Below are 24,476 nucleotides of genomic sequence, written 5' to 3'. Positions count from 1 at the left end.
ACGAGAGGGTTTGATATCTCGTGTCTGTATATTGTAAATACTGTATTTTCTAATTATGTTCATATGTGTCTTTGTGTGTCCGCAGATGTAAATACTGCGATCGTTCGTTCAGTATTTCGTCGAATCTTCAGCGTCACATCCGTAACATCCATAACAAAGAAAAACCCTTTAAGTGCCATCTTTGTGACCGCTGCTTTGGGCAACAAACCAACCTGGACCGGCACCTCAAAAAGCATGAGAACGGTAATTTATCAGGTATCCTCACACATATAATAACATGTAAAAAAAATATATATATATATCAGAATCTGAAAAATACCAAAATAAGAGGGATCATCAAACACTCACTGATGCATTAAAAGCCAGGCGTGAAAACTTTTGAACAGAATAAAGATATGTATATTTTTCTCACTTTGCCTAAATATCATATGTTTTCATTTATTACTACCCTTCAGAAGCAACAGAATATACTTGCATGTTTCCCAGAAGACAAAATAAGTTACATTTGCCCTGATCTTCAAATTCCAAAAGTTTTCACCCCCCAGCTCTTAATGCATTGTTTTTCCTTCTGAAACATCAGTGAGTGTTTGAACCTTATGTAATAGTTGCATATGAGTCACTCCGTTCACAAAACTGCTGAAAAAGCAAGAATTTGTGGGACGTGAAGAATTTTTCTGAAGAACAGCAGGCAGTTTAACTGTTCAGGACAAACTGAACAGGGACTCATGATCACTAAAAAAAAAAAAAAAAAACAGTTGTGGATCATTCAGGTAACAACACAGTATTAAGAATCAAGTGTATGTAAACTTTTGAACAGGGTAATTTTTATAAATTCAACTATTGTTTTCTTTTGTGGACTATATGTAAACATCTTTTATGTGAAATATCTTATTCAGGTCAGTACTAAATAAAAAATAACATGCATTTTGTATGATCCCTCTTATTTTGGTAAAATAATTAACATTTTGCAGATTTCGCAAGGTGTATGTATTTTGATCTAAATATATGTTATAAGTATATATACAAAATTGTAATTGTAAATTGTAAAAAAAAAAAATAATAATAATCATTTGTAAATAACCTTATCAGCAACTAATAATGGTTATTTATTCAATATTTGCATTTATACACATACATTATACTAATATGTGTTGTTTTTTATGTGTAGGCACGGCAATGTCATCGCCCCGTTCAGAGCTGGACAGTGGCAGTGCCATCTTGGAGGACAAGGAGGACTCGTATTTTAACGAAATACGAAACTTTATCAGTAACACGGCACGGAATGCCACGTCTCCGTCACACTCCGAGGAAGGGTAAATATCATCATCTTCCACATTTACACTAATAAACACACCGTTCATACACAAAATACATTTTTATTGGATAAAATGCCATTTGTAATGAAAACCTTGTCTTAGTGATTATACAAGCAGATTCAAATAAATCTTCAATCTCAGTCCATCTTCTAATTTTCTGTCCTCCTGTCAAATCTGAATTTTTTTTTATTATTATTATGTTATATTTTATTTATTATTAATGTATGAATTTGTTTTTTTTTTCCTCTAATCAATGAATGTCAAAAGTTAAACAAACTAGTCTTTTGTGAAAATGTCACATTAAAACTCAACTTCAGCTACACACAGTCATGTGTGGGCTCACACACACACGCAAACTCACACGCAAACGGGGTGTCCATTAGGCTGTCAGTCATCAGTTGGCGCTAGTTGCCTGAGGCAGATTGGAGGTTATTATACACAAACATTACTGAGCACAACACTTCTCATGCCTTATTCATTAACCCTCACCTCTGAGTGAATAGCATCACATGAAAGGAGCGGACTGGTATCGCAGTGTGTATTAACGGCACATGTGAACGTATCTGTGTGCGTACATATATTCTGTACGGTTGTTAATCATTAGCCTGTCGCCTGCGGTTTTTAAGAGCAAAGATTAGGGCAGGTCTCCAGCAGGACGTGATTACTGATTGGCCGATTGCGAGCGCGTGCAGAACGCTGTTGACTTTTGGCTGCGTGCGCGTACATGAATTTTGCCATCTGCATATGATAATTATCGCTGATCATTTCCCAGCAGTGATCATCAGGTTGGATGACGGTTAAAATGTTTGACCTGGTCATCCGTGTGTGTGACGGATAAAGATCTCACAGGCTTTTGTTTTTTGATTTCTTCATTGTTTCATTAAAATGATCCTAGAGTCATTACGACATCGGCTGTGTGTGTTTGCGCGCGTCCCACATCTGGTCCCAACATGTGTTTGTGAACAGGAAGTAGGTGTGGGAGAGGAGGTCAGAGGTCGTTGAATGTTTCCTGTCAGAATGACTGCTCCTGATAGATACTTTATCCTCCACAAATTACCACAGCTCTCTCTAATTAGGCGATCTGTTTTCATCATCACGCCATCGCTGCCTCTCTCATTCCCTCGTTCCCTCTCTTGCGGTATTAGCGGGGTGTGGAGTGATGAGGGAAGGTGATTTCAGGATTATCAGGGATGTGAAAGGGCGTTATACAGTTAACCCTCCGGCGTTACACTAATCTGAGGGAAGAATGGAGGTGTGGATCTGAAATAGATGGAGGTGAGAGATGAAACCTAGAAAAAACATGTAATTGCTTAAAGACATAATGGTGTTCTCAAGTTATGTTTCACTTAAGTATCAACTTTGTCTCAGATTACTCCTGAGGATTTTTTAAATGTAATAATAACATGGATGGATAGATGGTTGGACAAATGGACAGACAGACAGATAGATAGATAGATAGATGAATGGTTAGACAGATGGACAAGTAGATAGATAGATAGATAGATAGACAGATGAATGGATGGATAAAAGAATGGACAGATGGATGAAAGAATGGACAGATGGATGGTCGGACAGTGGACAAGTGGACAAATGGACAAACGTACAGACAGACAGACGAATGGATAAATGGATGGATGGATGGTTGGACAGATGGACAGATGGACAGATAGATAGATAGATAGATAGATAGATAGACGGATGAATGGATGGATGAAAGAATGGACAGATGGATGGTTGGACAGTGGACAAATGGACAAACATACAGACAGACAGGCAGATGGATAAATGGATGGTCAGAAAGATGGACGAATAGACATACGGATGAATGGATGGACAAATGGACAGACGGACAGATAGATGGACAGATGGATGAATAAATAGATGGATGGATAGATGGATGGATGAATGAATGGACAGATAGATGTTTGGACGGATGGATGGTTGGACAGATGGATGAATAGATAGATAGATAGATAGATAGATAGATAGATAGATAGATAGATAGATAGATAGACGGATGGATGGATGGATGAACGGATGGACAGATAGATGATGGTCGGACAGATGGATGGATAGATGGATGATCGGACAGTAGACAAATGGACAGACGAATGGACAGATGGAAGGATCAATGGATGGTCGGACAGATGGACAGATAGATAAATGGATGGATGGTTAGACAGATGGACAGATGGATGGAGATGTATGGGTGGATGGATCGACAAATTGATAGATAGATAGATAGATAGATAGATAGATAGATAGATAGATAGATCTGATCTTTTTGTTGCACAATTGTACACACACACTTATATTTTCTTATCCTTACTGTATTTGTAATTGTTCCTCTCTGTTTTTAAAGTTCAGAGGGGAAAGTTGCTATTTTTAAGTCAAGGAAATAGTAGAATCAGGACAAAACGAGTGAATCAGCCTTAATGTGGCTGGCGCATATTTGTGTGTGTGTGTGTGTGTGTGTGTGTGAGTGAGAGAGTGAGTTTGGATAGCTGGCCTCTGTCTCTGTGGGGAAATGACTGCTTTGGCAGCTCCTTCTCTCCACTCACCAAATGGGCTGTCAGCTAAATATTTGGCCTATTAGATGAATTGGAGATAAAGAAGAAAATAAACTAGGGAAAGAGGAGATGTGAGCTGTTTGAGTGAGAGAGAGAGCTGAAAATAAGTGAGAGGAAGTGTAGAGGCCTGCTGTCTAAGTGCCCTGCCGATGGGCGGCTCGTTTCTGCCAACCAGGGGCCCTCGTAACTGATGACAAACAGTCTCTTTCTCCAACACACACTCGCCTTCTTTCTCTGAGCATTTCCTCTCATTTAGAAAGCGTGGGCATGTGGTTCTGCTTTTTAAGGTGGTTTATTTTTTCGAGACAAACAGAACTCAGTTTGAACACTAAATGATTTTCTTTCTGTAATTAGGGATCGGCATATCAGTCAGAAATTCGTTCCTGCATAATGTCATCGCAAATGATTCTCTCTGTTCTCCGTAGGCTGAACGGCAGTCATTTTGATGGCGACAAAGCCCTGGCTGGTCAGGGGTCACGTGACCTGGACGAAGAAGAAGGGGAGGAGCTCGGAGCAGAGGAAGAGGAGGTGGAGCATAGCGACAGTGCTAGGAAACCCAGCGAGGACGGCGTACCTAGCAGCCTGGATCATGACATAAATGATGACATCGATTTCGAGGGACCAGATGATCTGGAGATGAACAGCAAGTCCTCGCCACGAAGGTACACGCACAAAAAATAATTTTTTTTCCAATCTTTTTTTTTTTAATATCCATTTTCATCTTTTAAAAATAATCTCTGCGTCGTTTGCAGGTTTAATGAGGATGAGGACGATGAAGATCACAGCAGTTTCTCCACGCTGGATCACATCCGTCACTTTAGTATGGAGGACGGAGACCTCAGCGACAGTGATGTCACCAGTTTTGGCCCCGCCCACCTGCAAGAAGGCATCAAGCAGCCTCTATACAGGAAGTCCAAGTCACAGGTATGACCATGACAGCTGGTCAAATGCTAACCTTATAGAGCACAAAATTAAAACTGTTATTTAAAATGTTTTTTTTTTTAAGTAAAAATAAAAATTTAGAAAAAAATTGTTTAAATTAAGTACTAATATTTTATTTCAGTGTTATTAATAATAAAACAATAACAATAATTAGTCATTTTAGTAGATAAATTATTAGTAATAATAACAGTTTTTAAAATTTCCATATTTTGTGTATTATAATTAATATTATTTTATTAATTGTATCATAATTTAGATTAATAACAATATTACTATTAAAATATTAAAAGTTAAGTGAATATTTTAAAACTTTACATAAATTACTTACTTAATAACTAATATTTTATTTTAGTTATTAGTAGTAGTAGTAGTAGTAAATAAATGATTCTTATTATTATTAATAATAATAATAATAATAATAATAAGTAATTAATTATTTATTAATAATTAATAAGTATCAACTTTTTCATTAATATAAAAAAGAATATAATTAATATAAATTACTGAATTACTAATATATTATTTAAGTGTTATTATTATAATTAAAAAGTTTAAGTAGTAGTAGTAGTAAATAAATAAATAAAATAATAATAATAATAATAATAATAAGTATCAAATGTTCCATGAATACAATTTGTGTATTAAAATTAACAAGACTGTATTATTTTATTAATTATTCATGAATAATTAATAATAATAATTAATAAGTCTCAGATTTGCAATGCATATTAAAAAAAACTTCAAATAAATTACTTATACTGAACTACTAATATTTTATTTTAGTGTTATTATTATAATTAGTATTAGTATTAGTATTATTTAGTTTTATTTGTAGTAAATAAATTATTCTTATTTATAAAAATGAATAATAATAAGTATCAAATCTTCCATGAATACAATTTGTATATTAAAATTAACATAATTTTATCATTTTAAAAATTATATTATTAATTTTTATCAATAACAATAGTAATGCCATCAATCATTGGGTGTTGTTATTAATACTAATTAATTAACAATAATTAATTAATAATTAGTAATAAGTATAAAATTTGCCATGTATTAAAAAACTTGAAATAAATTACTTATTGAATTACTAATATTTTATTTTAGTGTTGTTATTATTATAATCATTATTATTTATCTTTAGTAGTAGTAGTAGTTTTAGTAAATACATTATAATAATACATAATTAATAATAAGTATCAAATTTGTGATCAAATGAATCAAATTGTTTTTTTATATATAAAATACATTTTCCATGAAAATAGTTTTGGTGTATTTGTAACTCTTTATCATTCTTTTTTTTTTTTCTAGGCATACGCTATGATGCTGTCTCTAGCCGATAAGGATCCACTCCATTCGTCCACCCACAATGCCCCGATGTGGCACAGCTTGGCCCGCGCTGCCGAACCCAGCGCCATTCAGTCTCTCAGTCACGTATGACACGCCCATGTACCATGTGACCTAACCTAACATTGTGTAACACTTCCGCCAGAGTCCCTGGTCCACACTCACGCCTGCACAAGTGCCCAAATCCTCGTTCACTTCCACCACACACACACACACTCAGATCCTGTGCATAGCAGCTCACTGTCCCACAAACATCAACGATTGATCAACTTACTGATCAAATACAGTTAGCAGGAATGACATTAGTGATGGTGATGATGAAGACGATGATGACAATAGTAGTAATACGTAATAATAATTGTATTTATTCTGTCAAGTTCCAATGTTTTGCACAGCAGTGGCAGCTGGTAAACAGTTTTCGAGAAGTCAATGTCATGTTTGTGAGTTCTGTCCTCTAAAAACGGTTACTAAGAGTAACAAACGAGAGTCTTCCACAAATACAAATGAGATCGCAGACTATTCAGGCACAAACGCCTACCGGCCTGTAAATATCTTTACAATTACACACACAAACGCAAATACAGACACGCAAAACAACCATGTGTGTTTTTCAAACATTCTTTTAGGTCTTGTACAGAAGCGTACAAGTTTACAAACGTGTGCGAGGGGTCGTGGGGTTAGTGTTTCTCATCTAAGTGATATTCTCCGGGAGTTTGTGAATTTAAAAACGTAAACAGATACACATAAAAGGTGTGACCTTTGGACCTCTCACTGACGCTGCTTGTAAAAAAAAAAAAACAAATAGGTGTAAGGAGCGAGACAGTGACTATTTTCAAAGTTCTGTCCAATTAAAGCACTGCATTTCCTTCAACCCACTTTCCTGCCAGTTTGTGCGAAAAACAGACGCTCTTTTAGTTAGTTTCTCTTTTTTTTAAGTTGGAACAGTGGTTGTAAAAATGCTAGAAAAATCTTTTTTTCTAAATTAAAAATAGTTTGAATCTGAATCTGTAGAACTTGCGTAAAGGGCATTTTATCGATTTCACGGTAACCTTTTCCATTAGTTGGCGAACGATACCACTAAATAGCCTGAATGCTAGTCTTTAGCTACACCGTCCTTGTGTGTCTTTCATTTATAGACAATCATGGGTTTCTTGTTTAATTTGTTTTTATTTTTCCCCCTTGTTGTTTGTTGACTTTTTTTCTTGGTTGATGTCGTCAATGTTATTGCTGTGTATCTTGAAAGTTGTATTTATTTCTCTGCAAACTGTAGTTTGTTTACTGAATAGCACTGCTCTCAAGTGCCCCCTTGTGTTGAAATGAAGAATTTCTCACTGAAAATGTTGGGGGAAGAGACTCTACTGGGGTTTGTAGAAACGTCTGAATGCCAGATAGTATTAAACGTACCATCACAGCTTATACTTCTAATAAAACTGGTAAATGATATAGATATTACTTAGGTTTTTTTGTATGACAATTTATTGATTCAACTGTAAAATATAAAAAAAAACTGAGAAAATAGAGAAAAAAAGGAAAGAAGAATAAAAACAGCTGATATTATTTCTTCATAAAGCGCATGATTGGTCCAAGCTGTACCTGACATTTTCTATGGTTGTCTGCAAGCTTGTGTGACGTTTGGGTCCATGTTGATTTCTTGTGCCAAACCTAGGAGAAATGCCAGATTTTGTTTATCCTCACGAGGTGAAGGACCAGATCTTTCCTATTTCACTTTGTTTGTTTTTTTTGTCGATGTTTATAATCCCATTTTTAAAAGTAATCAGTGAGTTGAGGTACTTCTGTTTTAATGCTTTCTACAATGTAACTGTATTGCATTATAATTCAATACTGTGGGAGGAGTTACTGAGAAATAAAAGAAAAACTCCTATGTGGGCAGACTGTGCACTCTCATACTGGCTCTGTCTCTGTTTGTCTCTTTGTCTCTTTTAGGACAAATGCATTATATATATATATATATATATATATAGTATTTATTGTACTAAATGTAATGATGCTGATTCTAATGTAAAAAAAAAAATTGCTGAGTCCACATAATGTATGAACTAATAATTATAATTCAAATTTCAATTAGTTGAATCATTTATATTAAGATGGCACAATAGTTATTTACTTACATTAATAAGATGTTTTATATTGAGATTAAATTGTTTAATACTACAATGAAAATGTATTTGAGCAATATTATTTGAATTATAAATTACAGTAATGAGATGAGCAATTAGATTTGTTTCTTTTATTCATTAGGCTACTGAATAATGTCACAAAAATCTAAAAATAGGCTTCATTTTTGTTTTTCTTAAAATTCTTAATATTTCTTTATTCTTAAAATTGTCTCAGATTCCCATTATTTAAATAATTACAATAATACTGTGCAGACATGTTTTTGTTTGTTTGTGTTTTTGCATTAAAATCAGCATAAAGTAAATCATTTTGTTGGTACTATACCAGTGTATTTTACCAATATTATTTTAAAAATAGATTACAGTAATGAGATTTTTTTTTATTATGTTTTTGCAATATATGAGACTACTGAATAATGTCACAAAAATCCTAAAAATAGGCTTAATTTTTTATATATAATATAGTTTTTATTGATTTTTAGGTGAATTGTGCTCTTTCCATAATTTTCTGTCTCTGAAACTTTTGAAAAATATCTCAGATATAGATGTCACAAAAATCCTAAAAATAGGCTTACTTTTTTCAAATATAATTTTGTGTTTTTTAATTCTTGATTTTTAGGTGAATTGTGCTTTTTCCATAATTTTCTGTCTCTGAAAGTTGTGAAAAATGAAAAAAAAAGGGGGGGGGGTTTACATTAAATTCAGCATAAAATAAATTAAATAAAGTTATAAATAATAAATAAAGTTAGTGCCATAAGTACTACCATGACAGTGTATTTTACAAACATTTTTATAAAAATACATTAAAGTAATGAGATATGTTTTCTTTATGTATTTTTGAATTTTTATTTTATTTATTAATTATTATTTATTTTATGCAACACATTAGGCTACTGAATAATGTCACAAAAATTCTAAAAATAGGCTTAATTATCTCAAATATAATTTTGTATTTTGTTTTCTGGATTGTAGGTAAATTGTGCTTTTTCATTTTCTGTCTCTGAAATTTATGAAAAATGTCTCAGATTCCCATTATTTTAATAATTACAATTATGTTGTGCAGACAAAACATTTTTATTTTTACATTAAAATCAGCATAATTGTGTATTTTACAAATATTATTTTAAAAATACATTACAGTGATGAGATTTTTAGTTTATTATTATTAGTTGGTTTTTTTTGTTTGTTTGTTTTTTTTTTACAATACATTAGGCTACTGAATAATGTCACTAAAAAAAAAAAAAAAAAAAAAAAAAAAATCCTATAAATAGGCTTTTTAGGTGAATTGTGTTTTTCCATCATTTTCTGTCTCTGAAAAGTATGAAAAATGTATCAGATTCACATTATTTGAATAATTACAAGTATATAGTGCAGACATAACATTGTTTTTTTTTTACACTAAAATCAGCATAAAATAAATTTAGCTGGTGGAATAAATACTACCATGACAGTGTGTTACCAATATTATTTTAAACATACATTACAATACTAAGATTTTTTTTTTTTTTTTTTTTTGGCAATACATTAGGCTACTGAATAATGTCACAAAAAATCCTAAAAATAGGCTGAATTTTTTTCAAATACATTTTTGTTTTTCTTAATTTTTAGGTGAATTGTGCTTTTCCATTATTTTCTGTTTCTGAAAATTATGAAAAATGTCTCAGAATCCAATTTTTTTAATAATCACAATTATATTTAGCTGAAAAATAAATTTAGCTGGTACCATAAATACTACCTTGACAGTGTATATTACCAATAGTATTTAAAAAAAAGTACATTACAGTAACAAATTTTTTTAATTCATAATTTTTTACATTCGGCTACTGAATAATGTCACCCCAAAAAAATCTAAAAATAGGCTTAATTTAATTTTGTATTTTGTTTTTCTTGATTTTTAGGTGAACTGTGCTATGTCCATAATTTTCCGTCTCGGAATTAGAGACCAAAATATGCTGTTGCGAAGAAGATGTTCTCACACAGACACTCAGTGTGCCGCAGACACACATGTTTCTGAAAGAAAGACAGAATAAAACTCTTTTGATAGCTGCTCCCTCACACACCCACTCGTATTATTTCACACCGAGACACATAAAAATCTCGTTCACACACGCTGCCAGACGGACACAGCGCGAGTCTGATCCCCGGTCATCGCTCTCACACAGATCCACTGTCCCACAGCCAGAGAGAGGCTGAGAGAGAGAGAGAGAAAAGCGGCTGAAAGGGAGAGGAGGGAGGCAAGAATGCACGCTGCACTCGTTTGTTTGAGGGAAATGATGGATGAGGTGGAGAGATGTGATGACCTGGCTCATCGCTCAAACTCTCAATGAGAAACAACATTCGACTGACGTCTCTCTCTCATTGTTTAAACGGGATCCAACGTCTCCTGCCAACCCTCTCAGAATCCCTCGTTCTCACCCCCATAATTCTTTCCTAATCATATTCCCGATTGTCTTTCTTTTTTATCCGGAGGGATGCCATTTTTATCACTCTCTCTTCCAGTCCATCTATTCTTCTCCTTCTGTCCTTTCCTCACCCTCTTATTCTCTTTCTCTCTTTCTGATTTGTAGTGGGTGGATGCCATTGTGGACGGAGGGGTGATGACTGCTCGTCTGGGATCCAGGCTTTGTGCGTGATGAGAGGCAGGGTGGGATTTGCTTGGGAAAATTAGTTAAGACCTCTTTTGTGTTTCCTGCCATTTTCACTCAACGTAAACTCGATTTTGTTGTCCCTGTCCGCATTACGAGGGTTAGACGACACTGCCGCGCAAAGACAAAACACAGTCACTACACACGAGTCTCTCAACCAAAACAAATCAAAGTTCTGTCATCGTTTACTCACCATTGTATTGTTGCAAATCTCTGTGATTTTCTTTCTTCTGCAGAACACAAAAGCAGATATTTTGGAAAATGTGTATGTGTCTGTGTCCATACAATAAAACTCAACAGGGTCCAGTGTTGTTTTGGACCAAATTGGCTTTCAGTGGTATGAACAAAAACTGTTCTTTTGTGTTCCGCAGAAGAAAGTCATACAGGTTTGGAAGGAAATGATGACAGAATTACAAGTGTTTGTGTGAACTATCCCTTCAAGGCTTGTTTGTACAGAGCCTCTAAAAGGACATGGTGTAGTTAAAAAATGAAATGGGAGGAAATTTAAGAATTTCTTGGGAGAACACAACAGTTTTGCGAAAAAGCGCAACAGCACTGAAATGTAATTTTTCCTCCCATTGCATATATTTTTCTATCAGCATGTCCCTTTATGGGCTCTGTGAGTTCACAATGTTAAAAAAACCCCAAAAAAGCAATATTGTTTGTTTTGTTGGGACAGCATGAACTAGAATAAAACAGTCAAACCAATTAAATTTTTTTTTTTTTTTTTTTTTTTTTGTTCTTTGGCATTTTTCTACATTTCTCCCATTATTGAACTACATCAGTCACAACCTACTGCTTTAGCATATTTAAAAATGGCAAAAAAAAAAAAAAAAAAAGTTTAATAGATTTGACACAATTTAAATTCTAGCTTACACTTTCTAGCTGACAGGGTTGCGAGGTTTTGTTGTGAAAACCTGGCAACCCTGTAATAAATGCTGTAGATATATTTTTTAATTGTTAGTTCATGTTAACCGATGTAGTTAACTTATGTTAATTAATGGGACCTTATTTTAAAGTGTTACCTTTGTCTCAAATAAATGCATTTTTAATGTCACATCCTACTGTTTTAGCGTATTTATAAATGGCAAAAAAAAAATTATTGACTGATTTGATATAATTTTCATACTAGCTTACACTTTCTAGCCTGGTTTTGTTGTGAAAATCTGGCAACCCTGATTTATTAATCTTAGTTCATAATTCCAAACAAAATTCAAAATTCAACGTTAGTTAACTACATTGGTTAACATGAACTAGCAATAAAAAAATACATCTACTGCATTTATTAATCTTAGTTCATGTTAATTTCAACATTTATTAATACATTAAAACCTTGTAGGGAAAAAATTCAAATTTGCGCTGGGTGACAGGGTTGCCAGGTTTTCACAACAAAACCTGGCAACCCTATCAGCTAGAAAGTATAAGCTAGAATGAAAATTGTATTAAATCAATCAATAAAACTATTTTTGCCATTTATAAAAACATGAAAACAGTAGGATGTGTAAGGATGTTAATTATTAACTTTGAGACAAAGTTAATAATTAACCCAGTCGCGTTCCGGGGAGTGACATTTTTGGTCTGACTCCCCTGTTAAAATTTGCATTCCAGGCATTAAATCTCAAATTATTGGCAACCCACAGACATGAAAAACAACCAACAGCAACAGTGTTAAAGTAGCCAAAATCCCAGGGAAAACTGCAGGCTTGGCAACACTGCCGGATGAAGACCTAATTGGTCGAAATAATGAAATTTCAGTGTGCAGACGTATTATTTTTTGTCTTGCACCTATACTCCCAATATATAAATATTAGATTTCAATGGTGCTCAACAGGTTGAAGGTCCAAATTACAGTTTCAATGCAGCCTCAAAGGGCTCTACACACTCCCAGCTGAGGAATAAGGGTGTTATCTAGCGAAATGATCGGTCATTTTCTAAAAAAAAAAAGTGTATTTATATACTTTTTAACCACAAATGCTCATCTTGCACTAGCTTGACCTCATGCATTATGTAATCACACACATTTGATGTAGGTGGAAGTACCAACCCAATGTTTACAAAGCAAACGAGCAAAGAAAGTCAAACGACCAAAAAAAGGTAAAACAACATTGGACGATTTTGAAACTGAAGGATAAAATGAGATGGAGTTTTTCGCACTACCCTACCTTTCTGAACCAAAGTACACAGGCGAAGAACTAACTACGCGTGACCTTTCCAATGTGATTATGTAATGTGTGAAGACACGCATGCGCATCGCAGAGCTAGTGCAAAACAATCTTTTTTTTTTTTTTAAACTAGGTAAGACCCTTATTCCTCAGATGGGATTATGGAGAGACTTTTGAAGTTGCATTGAAGTCCACTATATGGAAAAAAAAATGTAAATGTTTCCCTTAATTTCTTTTCAACTGACATGAACATCTTGGATGACTTGAGGGTGAGTAAATTATCAGGAATTTTTTATTCTGGAAGTGATTCTTTAATGTTAGTTAACTATTAGGACCTTATTGTACAGTAAAGTGTTCCCGAGACTAACGTTGTCTATTATTTAAGTGGAAACTGAAATGTAAGGTACACCCCAGTGCTTGAACAGTAAAAGCGGTGTCACACTCACTGATAATTGATGGCCCGCTTTTGGTCAGTGCAAGCCGTCAGTCTCTGAGCTCAGCGGGGCGTCCTGCTTTGATGAGGTCATCACGGGTCAGCCAGCTCTGATGAGGTCACAGCAGGTCGTCCCACTTTGATGAGGTCGGCTGGAGCGGGGTTTGTGGGTGCTGTAGTAGGGTGAAGGTGATAATGGGTCTACAGAGGAGGAAAAGAGGCCAACATGGACCATTACTGACCAGCTGTTTGCCGTGTACGTCTGTCACGCGCGTGAAAGATCACAGGCCGCGGCTTGTACGTCTCCCTCTACAGGGCAGCATCTCGGCCCTCGCATACTGACAGTATGAGTGTGTGCGAGCCCCTCCTGTACAGTCACATTTGTCCTTCTCAAGGGAGTGGTTGTGTTTGACGGTGGAATTTCCCATTGCTCTCATCAGAGTGTATGGATCTATCTAATGAACTAATGAGTCTTTTGGCATGGGTACAAAACAGCCACACACACGACATCCCACTCTCATATGTGTGTTCAGAGACAGGCCCCTCTCTTTTATGTTGACTGAAGCATGCCCGTACACTCTGCCACCACCCCACCGTGGCACCGCAGCCCTGGTCAGGACATCTATCATGGCCCCTGAGTGCAGGGTGTGACACTGCTGGCACTCTCTCCCTGATTAACTTGGCACCATTACTTGCCCCCTTGCCAGACGAAACAGCACCCGCTGTGCTTAATGGTGGGCTGGTACAGAAGGCACTGCTGGTCTTTCATACATGATGGGCATAGAAAGTAACATCTTTAAAGTGATTTTTACTACAACAAGCCATGAGTGACTGTGTGTTTTACCACAGTTTATTCTTAAATGCCGTTTATACCAAGGAAGACAACTATAATGAGAACTTTATTAAGTTTAATCATACTAGAACAGCAAAGTCCACACCACAGCTACACTCTTAAAAATAAAGGTGCTTCAAAAGGTTCTTCACAGCAATGCCATAGAATAACCATTTTTGGTTCCACAAAGAACCATTCAGTCAAAGATTCTTTGAAGAACCAATCTTTTTCTTACCTTTTTATAATCTAAAGAACCTTCTTTTGCCACAAAGAACTTTTGTGAAACAGAGATGGAACTTTGGTTTATGGAACCAAAAAAGGACAAAAAAGGTTCTTCTATGGCATCATGAATCACCTTGTGTATAACTATAACATCACATAAAAACAACATTGCTGGTATCTCTTTTCATGGCTTTTTTTCCTTCTGAGATTAGCCACTTTAGAGGTTTGGTCAGTTACTTACGTCATGGTTTGGTCAGTTACCCAGATGCGTTGTTCTGCTCAGTTCTGCTCTGTTCAGAATATGTTGTTCTGCTAATTCATGCTGTCTAAACCACATAAAAAAATGTGTGGAAACTGCTAAATCATATAGAGAAGGACTTTAAGTAAGCAGGAAAGGGCGCAATGTTTTGACAAAGTAAAGTTAATAGGAGGTAAAGATATGTATGATTATGATGTATAATTAAGATATAAGCCTAATATTTCACCTACCTGTTTGGAAATGGTCCACCATTTGTTCCTCAGTTTTTTTGCACTCTTGTCCTTGATTTGTTATAACTGTTGGCAGTCTATAGTACACCAAATGTTTTTCCTGGTCTGACCGATTAGTACAGCCCAAAACATGACAATAAGTGACCATTTTCGGCAGCAATAATCAGCAAAAAGTGTGAGTTCTGTTCAGTTCAGTGGCATTATTTATGTTCTGTCCCACCAATATGACCGATTGATGACACATTGTCAAAACACTCTAAGGGAAATAACTGGAAGAATAACAACATGAAGTAAACGATAAATCTGTTTGTGCTACAAACCAGTATGTTCCTAATTAATATGTTAAAATAACATGGTAAGACACACCAGTTTGCAGTATCAAGCAGAAAACCAGCTGTTTTGTACAGATAGCTGAAAGCGGATGAGACCGGAAACCAGACTCTTAAAACGGCTGCGGTGGAAAGTTTACACAGAGAGTTGATTAGAATACACTGTATCAGTTAAATGAGCAAAGACAACTAAAAGTAAGGATTCACATAAGTGCTTTTGATATTGCTCAGGCTGTTACTCAGTCACTGAATTGCATTAATGTTAAAATATCACTGATATTTTTACACAAACAGAATGTAGGAATTTTTGTAAGGTTGTATTTGGGTACTTTCATAACGTTTTAAAATGTTATTTAAACGTGCATATTACATTATTTTAACACCTGAATAAAACGTCACCCCAAAGTTGCAGTTTAGTCTGGTTTTATTTTTGTAGTAGACAAACGAGATATTTACGTTTTTTTGACTACTTAAAGAAAACGTACCAGGTTGGTATTTTTACAACAATTTTGTAAAACGTTTTTAAAACGTTGTACTACAACATTACCCAAAAAACGCATGTACACAAGTTTTCCGTTTTAGTTAAAAAAAACGAGCCCTAAATTGCTAACAAGTAGCGACCTGTTAACCGATTGATTAAGGACTTAGCTTCAAAAACCTACGTTTGAGTATGACTCTGTGGCTTGAATTTTGTATAACAGTGCTGTCTTTAATGATTGTTAGTTTTACTTAAATCCCAAATCGCTATTTTAAAAGGCCTACGGATCAAAATCCCTAATTGTCTAATGGTTTTAGGAGTGCAAACTGAACAATAGCTTTACTGAATTAGGCTTACTGTTGTTCACTGCACAGCATGTGTAGATCTAGAGATCAGGTATGAAAAGATGGTTTTACTTTAGTGAATGATTGTTGTGTTGTAATAGCTCAGATTGTCTTACAGTTGGCACAGAGCGGAGAACCAGATGAGGAGGTTTATGTATGCCCTCCAGTGAGGTTTCTTCTTTTAATACATCTCTCGCAAAAATCGCACACTCTTTTCATCCCTCGCTGTTTTTGATAAAGTCAGGCCGGTGGCAGCTGTGGCTGGATACGTGACAGCTCGTAAGCCGCGGAAGGAGCGGCGGCCCCGTTAAAGACCGGCGGTTTCATTCGGGTATTTGTTGTGATCCCCCGGGAAACGGGTCATTAGCGTTATTGATGGGCACTCAGTGCGAGCGGCGGATGCCGCCATGCATATGGTTTTAATATGACAAGACGTGTTAGGGGAACGGCTTACTGTTTAAAATGCCTCAGAGGTCCGTAGACCTGACGTAAAGGGCCGTTTACGCTGAAATTGGATAAAAACTCAATTGTGCACTTGGAAACTCACTTACCTTAGATATCGTGCATGACGCACTGAAATTAAAGGTTGCTCATCGACTACAGTTAGAGCTTTATTACTATAATTTGGACCCTCAAGATATTTTCACTGGTTTGTGGAAATATGCTGCCACATTTCCTTTCAGTAATGCGCTGATACACCCACCGCTTAGTGCCACAACAATCTAAAACACACAATCACAGTCTTGTCTGATTGAGCAGCAGCAAAGTATTTTAAATGTAATTTTTAAGACCACGTTCTGAACACTGTTATCGAGTCATTAGTTTAAAGGGTCTGTGCAGTTAGGGCAGATCCGGGGCTAGTTGTCACAAGGTCTATCTCAGTGATTATGAGTTTAAATCAAGCGTTTTTCACTAAACTTGTATGCTGGTTTCAAATACCAAATAGTTTTGGTCAGTTCTGCAGCCCAAACTAAAATCCAACAGCTTCATAGGCAATTTTCTAAAAGCTGTTGTACAAATGAATACAATTAAACCAAACTAAACATAGATACATAACTGAAATAGCTTACAGACCTCAGGACAAGAGTATAGTTTTACTTGGGGCACATTCTTGTTGAGGAAATTTGTCACATGCATTTTAAGTGTTGAGATGTATGCAGCTTATACATGCAGTCCAAACTAATGCATTCGCTCTGTCATTGTTTTGTGTTTCGTAATTGTTTTATTAATTACATTTAGCTGGCAAGAATGTTTAATTGGTTCCTTAATGACAGATTACCTAATGAGTAAACATGTTCAATGGTCTCTTTTTCATGGTCAGTAATGTTAAAAAGGTATTTATCTTTAGAAAAATTGACTTGAAAACATTGTGACAACTAGCCCCGCTCTCCACAGCCTACCGCATGAATGGTTAAACAAATGGGGTTTGTGGCTTGTCAGGCGTGCAGTGTGTCTGTCCGAGCTTCTGGCTTGACCACCACCGGCAAACCACAATACTGCATCGGGCGCCACCTAGTGGCAACACTGCCCCATGCTGACACTGCACGAAGCCCTGCTCATTGACATTCACCCAGAACCTGCTAAATGATCCCTGAATAATTTAGATTAATGACGAGGTCCTGTTAAAAGAAAAAAGTATGATAGTGCTCTTTACGTATACACAGAGATGCTGGGTGTTGATTTTTTCCTTCACTGAAACGAGGGGATTTCCAGTGTCTAATGTGGCGTTCAAACAGGGCGCGTTCTTGTTGGTCTAGTTGCACATGTGTCACATCTCTGTCCATTGAGTTGGGACAGAGAAGAGAGTCAAATAGGGATAAAATCATTATTTAACAATTTTGGAACCTTAAGGGAAAAAGGAAAATAACAAAACAAAGTCAAAATCTGCAAAGAATCTGCAAATTGTTAATTATTTTACCAAAATAAGAGGGATCATACAAAATGCATGTTATTGTTTATTTAGTACTGACCTGAATAAGATATTTCACTTAAAAGACGTTGACATACAGTCCACAAGAGAAAATAATAGCTAAATGTATAAAAATGACCCCATTCAAAAGTTTACATACACTTTTTTTCTTAATACTTTGTTGTATTTGTTTTTATTTATTTATTTTTTTTTGTTATAATTGTTCATGAGACCCTTGTTTGTCCTGAACAGTTAAACTGCATGCTGACTTAAGAAAAATCCTTGGGTTCCTACAAATTCTTTGGTTTTTCAGCATATTTTGTGTATTTGAACCCTTTCCAACAATGACTGTATGATTTTAAGATCCATCTTTTCACACTGCAACTATTACAGAAGGTTCAAGTGTTTACTGATGCTTCAGAAGGAAACACAACGCATTAAGAGCTGGGGTGTGAAAAATTTTTGAATTTAAAGATCAGGGTAAATTTAACTATTTTGTCTTCTGGTAAACATGTAAGTATCTTCTGTAGCTTCTGAAGGGCAGTACTAAATGAAAAATATATATATTTAGGCAAAGTAAGAAAAAATGGCACATTTTTATTCTGTTCAAAAGTTTTCATCCCCGGCTCTTAATGCATTGTTTTTCCTTCTGGAGCATCAGTGAGTGTTTGAACCTTTTGTAATAGTTGCATATGAGTCCCTCAGTTGTCCTCAGTGTGAAAAGATGGACCTCAAACTACAGTGATTGTTGGAAAGAGTTTAAATACACAAAAATGCAGAAAAGCCAAAGAATTTGTGGGACTTGAAGGATTTTCTTGCAGAACAGTGGGCAGTTTAACTGTTCAAAACAAACAAGAGACTCATGAACAACTATCACTAAACAGCTGTGGATCATTCAGGTAACAGCACAGTATTAAGAATCAAGTGTATGTAAACATTTGAAAAGTGTCATTTTTATAAATTCAACTATCATTTTCTCTTGTGGACTATACGTAAACATCTTTTATGTGAAATATCTTATTCAGGGCAGTAGTAAATTAAAAAAAAACATGCAATTTGCATGCTCTTAATTTGGTAGAATAATTAACATTTTGCAGATTCTGAAAGGTGTATGTAAACTTTTGACTTCAACTGTAGCTTTTAGACGCTTTTTTCACACTGACAGGCGTCAACAAAAATGAACCTTATGGGAACTCTACCAGTAATTTTTCGCTAATGAAAACGAGGCCGTGAGGAATCAATGATGTCCTGTAAACTTTCTTGCACTCTATTAAGTAGCTGTGTTAAGTCAAATTTTCCAAGACATTTTCTGTTTTTTTTTTTTCGTAATCCCTCACGGCCTCGTTTTCATTCGCAAAAACCTAAATACGGTCCATTCCCAAAGTTGCAAAGATTAATCTAAACATCTATTTAAACTAAAGTGCAACAAGTACACAAACAGATGAGGTTTTTACACCCTCCGAGATGCGTTCACAGACGGGTAAGTGTGGGAGTATGCTGATACTCATCTCCAGAGCAGCTCTTTGGCATTTAAGGGTTTGTTGTTTCTGTCCAAGAAGTGGCCCAAATGGTGCGAGACCCCATTGAGTTGATTTCCCTCGGTCTCTCTTCAATTTTATCGCCGGTTCAAAAAGTCACGGTCCTCCGGGAACGGGGCGAGCGCCGAGAGAGAAGAGCGTAATCTCTCTGGTGCGAAAAGACAGCGCGGTGATAGCGTCGCTTCGCTGGCGCTGTACGCGTAATTTCCGTACTAAAGTTCCCGTCAGATCGCATCTGACCTCTCCAATGGGTTCTTTCATCACAAACCACTGCTCTCTGGCTGTCTTTCAGAACGTGAGGCTTGTCTTTGCTTATTAAACCTATCTGTGTCATACAAGCCTGGGTTGTGAAACCGTATAAGGTTCATGCACAAAAACATATTCATTAAAGTAAACAAAGATAAACTGAAACATGCATGTTTTATGCCTGGCCGTTGTCTAACCAACCGCCGGTGCTAATCCCCTGCTATGCAAGACAGTCATTTTAAGAAGATATTTTAAATACAGTTCATATTTATCTGCATGCCTCAGTTTAATTATACTTTTTATTGAACGCACAGATTGGTGACTGCAGGCACCGAGGCCAGGGTAGTAAAACTAAATCCGTCTTAACGCCGTCCCAGCAAAATTACATTCGCCTCCTTGACATTTCGCCCAAGACTACAGAACTGTGAAGATGCAATAAGCAACAGTTAAACAAGAAGTCTGTTGCCTTTATGCCTTTTCCACTCTATTTTTAATGTAAGAGCGGGTGCCGCCATTTGTAACTTGAATGTGCGACACTTCCAGTGTCATCCTCTTCCAGTTATTATTAGCGGTACTAAAATGGTCCATTATGCTGCTTAACGCTGCAAACTGAGAATCTCATTTCCACCACAGAAAAAAAAACATGTACAAAAGAGTTAGAATTGTGAGATATAAACTCAAAAATGTGAGTTATCAACTCCAGTTACTTCTATTTTTATTCCTGGTTGAAACAGAGGTGCAAGATAAACTGAAAATTTAAAATTGCGAGATATATATTCTGAATTGCGCAATATAAACTCAATTCTGAGTCACTGATTTAACTCAGAACTGTGAAATATAAACTTGAAATTCTGACTTTTTTTAGTTTATATATGTCCACTTTTTTCTCGTAATTATTAGTTTGTATCTCGCAATTAGAATTGCAAGTGTATATTTTGCTAATCATGCTAACAACATGCTAGTAACATGTTATTTATGTTAACAACATGCTAATCATTTTAGAATTGTGTTAGCAACATGCTAATCATGCTAAAAACATACTAACAACATGCTAGTAACTTGCTAATCATTCTAGAAACATGTTAGTAACATGTCGATGCTAAAAACATACTAGCAAAAGGCTAGTAACTTGCTAATCATTCTAGAAACATGTTAGTAACATGTCGATGCTAAAAACATACTAGCAAAAGGCTAGTAACTTGCTAAGCATGCTAAAAACGTTAGTAACGCCAGTTGTGCTAGAAATTTGTTAACAACATGCTAATCATGCTAGCAACATGCTAATTGTGCTAGAATCATGCTAGTAATATGCTTGTAACTTAGTAACATGCTAATCGTGTTAGACACATGCCAGCAACATGCTAGTAACATGATAGTCATGCTAGAATCATGGTAGTAACTTGCTAATCATGCTAACAACATTCTAGTAACATGCTAGTCGTGTTAACAACATGCTAATCATGCTAAAACATGCTAGCAACATGCTAGTAACTTGCTAACCATGCCAGAAACATGCTAGTAACATGCTAATAATGCTAGAAACATGTTAGCAGCATGCTAGTAACATGTTAATCATTCTAGAAACAGGCTAGTAACATAATTATGCTAGAAACATGTTACTAACTTGCTAATCATGCTAACAACATTCTTGTAACATGCTAGTAACTTGCTGATCATGCTAACAATATGCTAGTAACATGTCAATTATACTAGAAACATGCTAGTAATTTGCTGATCATGCTAACAACATGCTGGTAACATGTTAATCAAGCTAGAAACATGCTAGCAACATGTTGAAACATGCTAGCAAGATACTAATTTATATTAAATTGTGCTAACGATATGTTAATTCATGTTAGATCACTCTGCCCCAAACTTTCAACAATTAAAATCAAACTTTATGCTTTTCAAAGTTATTTCAAACTTTCAGACAAGGCTTTCTCAAGCCAACTTCAAAGTTTGTCAGAGAACTTTACTCATCTAGTAATTATTATTATGTTGAGTAGATTTGTTTCAGGTTTCTTTAATGAATAGAAAGTTCAGAATAACAGCATTTATCTAAAATAAAAATCTTTTGTAACATTATAAATGTCTTTATCATCACTTTTGAATTTAAAGCATTTTTTTCTAAATAAAAGTATGAATTTCTATCATTTATTCTCCTCTAACTGGTAGTGTATAAAATAAGGTGATAGGACTATAGCCCTATCGACCTTGAGAGACAAGATGGACCTTCATCCAGTCGATTGTCCGTATACGTGCCACCCGTCTGCTGATCAAAGCTGGCATACAGTATCACGGCCACCCAGACCGTTCTGAATGGATGGGCTACTGCGGTCTGTTTGACTGGATTCAGGTGTGTGTGTGGATGGATGGCCTCTAGAGCCCTGTTTGACTGGAAACAGGTGTGTGTCATCCATTGCTGGAGGCTCGCGCTGATAAACATTATTGGAGAACATCTGTAGGCTGTCACAACACGGTGCGGCCAGCGAAGCCCCCTCCCATCCATCAGACTCAAGGGCTCCGTCCACCGACAGCCCCCCAGCTTCCATCACTCACGCCGGGCAGCGCATGTCAGGGCGCAGGGGTCCCAGCCTGGTTCTCCCACCTGTGGTGACGGTCCACTGCACTTGAGAAATGCTACAGCGATGGCGCCGGTGACAGAGACAAACACTTACACACATGTGCATGTAGAGGACCTGTTCCACTCAGGTGGGCTGACAGGTGTAGGCAGGTGACCTCTGATACATTTGACCCTCCCATCTGAGTAACATGCTATCCACAATGTCCCACTACCCTCTACCTACATATCCGTGTCCTACAAACAACATGTTTCACTCGGGTGATCAAAAATAATAGCATGTGTGCGCTGTAAACTGAGGTTTAGATCTTTAAATGAAAAATCTCTTTACTACTAAAAATAATTTTCTCATTATTTTTGTCTTGTCTTCCAGTACAAATATCTGCACATATTACTGATGATACTGTACATTTACTCGAGAAGCAAAAAATGGTTTAAGATATTTTGTTGTTAAAAAAAACAAGTTCTAAATTGTTTATGCTTAAAACAAGAAAAAATATCAAAAATTCTTGTTAATAAATTCAAGGGGGGAAAAAATATTTTTTTTCCAGAAACATTTGAAACATTATTATGAATTAATAAGCTTAATTCAAAGGAAAGTAAGGCTTTTTCTGACCTTATTTACAGATTTGTTTATGCAAAATCTCTTAATTTTTTATAAATATTTCAGAAAATGTTACAAATTTTAATTTGAATGAATAAAAAATGCAATGGGAAAACAAGATTATTTTTTCCTCACAAGTTTTGCCTTTTTTCCTTGTTTTAAACAAAATTGCTTTTTAATTTGTATACTTTTTCCAGAAACATTTTAAACATTATTTTGAATTAAACAATTCAAATGGAAAAATAAGATTTTTTTCTGGTTTTATTTATAGATGTGTTCTTGTTTTAAGCAAAATCTCAAATTAATTCAATGGGAAAAAATAAAACTTTTTCTGATTTTATTTACAGATTTGTTCGTTTAAGCAAAATCTCTTCATTTTTATACATATGTCAAAAAATGTTACAAATATTAATTTGAATGAATAAAAATGCAAAGGAAAACAAGATTATTTTTCTCACAATATTGGCCTTTTTTTCTTGTTTTAAGCAAAATCGCTCTTAATTTGTATACTTTTTCCAGAAACATTTTAAACATTATTTTGATTTATTAAACCTAATTTAAGAGGGAAAATAAGACCTTTTTTCTGGCCTTATTTACAGATTTGTTTTAGTTTAAGCAAAATCTCTTAATTCTTTATACATTTTTCAGAAAACATTACAAACATTAATTTGAATAAATAAAAATGCAATGGAAAGCAAGATTGTTTTTCTCATACTATTGGAATTTTTTTTCTTGTTTTAGGCAAAATCACTCTTATTTTTTTATTCATTTTCCAGAAACATTTTAAACAATATTTTGAATTAATAAACTTAAACTTATTTACAAATCTGTTCTTGTTTTAAGCAAAAACTCTTATACATTTTTCAGAAAACATTACAAACATTAATTTAACTGAATAATAAATAAATAAAAATAATTAATTTAAATGAATAATCCTCACAATATTGGCAATTTTTCCAGAAACATTTCAAACATTATTTTGAATTAATAAAATTAAATCGAATGGAAAAATAAGCCTTTTTCTGACCTTATTTACAGATTTGTTCTTAATCTCTTAACTTTTAATTTTTTCAGAAAACATAAAATCATTAACCTGAAATAAAATAAAAAATAAAAAAATGGTAACCAAGATTTTCCCCCCTCACCCTATTGGAATTTCTTTTTTTTTTTTCTGATTTTAATTTTTTAATTTTGATCGTTTTCATCACATTCAGCAAACAAGACTTCAACAGAAGAAAAATATCTAGATGTATTTACTAGCAAACAAAAAATAATTTTTGCAGTGCAAAGCAAAACACAAAAACTACTTACAAACAACAAAAAATGTTTTCTGTACAAACATATTTAA

General features: G+C 35.1%; 1 protein-coding gene across 15 annotated transcripts in view; it reads left to right on the top strand.

Annotated features, from left to right (window-relative positions):
- The window catches only part of mecom (MDS1 and EVI1 complex locus), a 205,672-nt gene extending 197,586 nt beyond the window's left edge, over positions 1–8,086 (top strand). For 14 of the 15 annotated variants that reach the window (XM_051129249.1, XM_051129247.1, XM_051129250.1 and 11 more), the window contains 5 exons: positions 86–255; positions 1,169–1,313; positions 4,312–4,548; positions 4,639–4,810; positions 6,146–8,086. In XM_051129249.1, the coding sequence (XP_050985206.1) occupies positions 86–255; positions 1,169–1,313; positions 4,312–4,548; positions 4,639–4,810; positions 6,146–6,274 (853 nt within the window). In that variant the 3' untranslated portion in view covers positions 6,275–8,086. The remainder of the gene's footprint in view (positions 1–85; positions 256–1,168; positions 1,314–4,311; positions 4,549–4,638; positions 4,811–6,145) is intronic. The other variant, XM_051129238.1, reaches the window with a different exon arrangement.
- The last annotated feature ends 16,390 nt before the right edge of the window (positions 8,087–24,476 follow it).

The sequence above is a fragment of the Labeo rohita genome, chromosome 15 (assembly GCF_022985175.1).
Source record: "Labeo rohita strain BAU-BD-2019 chromosome 15, IGBB_LRoh.1.0, whole genome shotgun sequence".
In the NCBI taxonomy this organism is placed as follows: domain Eukaryota; kingdom Metazoa; phylum Chordata; class Actinopteri; order Cypriniformes; family Cyprinidae; genus Labeo; species Labeo rohita.
The sequence above is the reverse complement of the archived record's forward strand: the minus strand, read 5'-3'. Positions and strand labels throughout refer to the sequence as shown.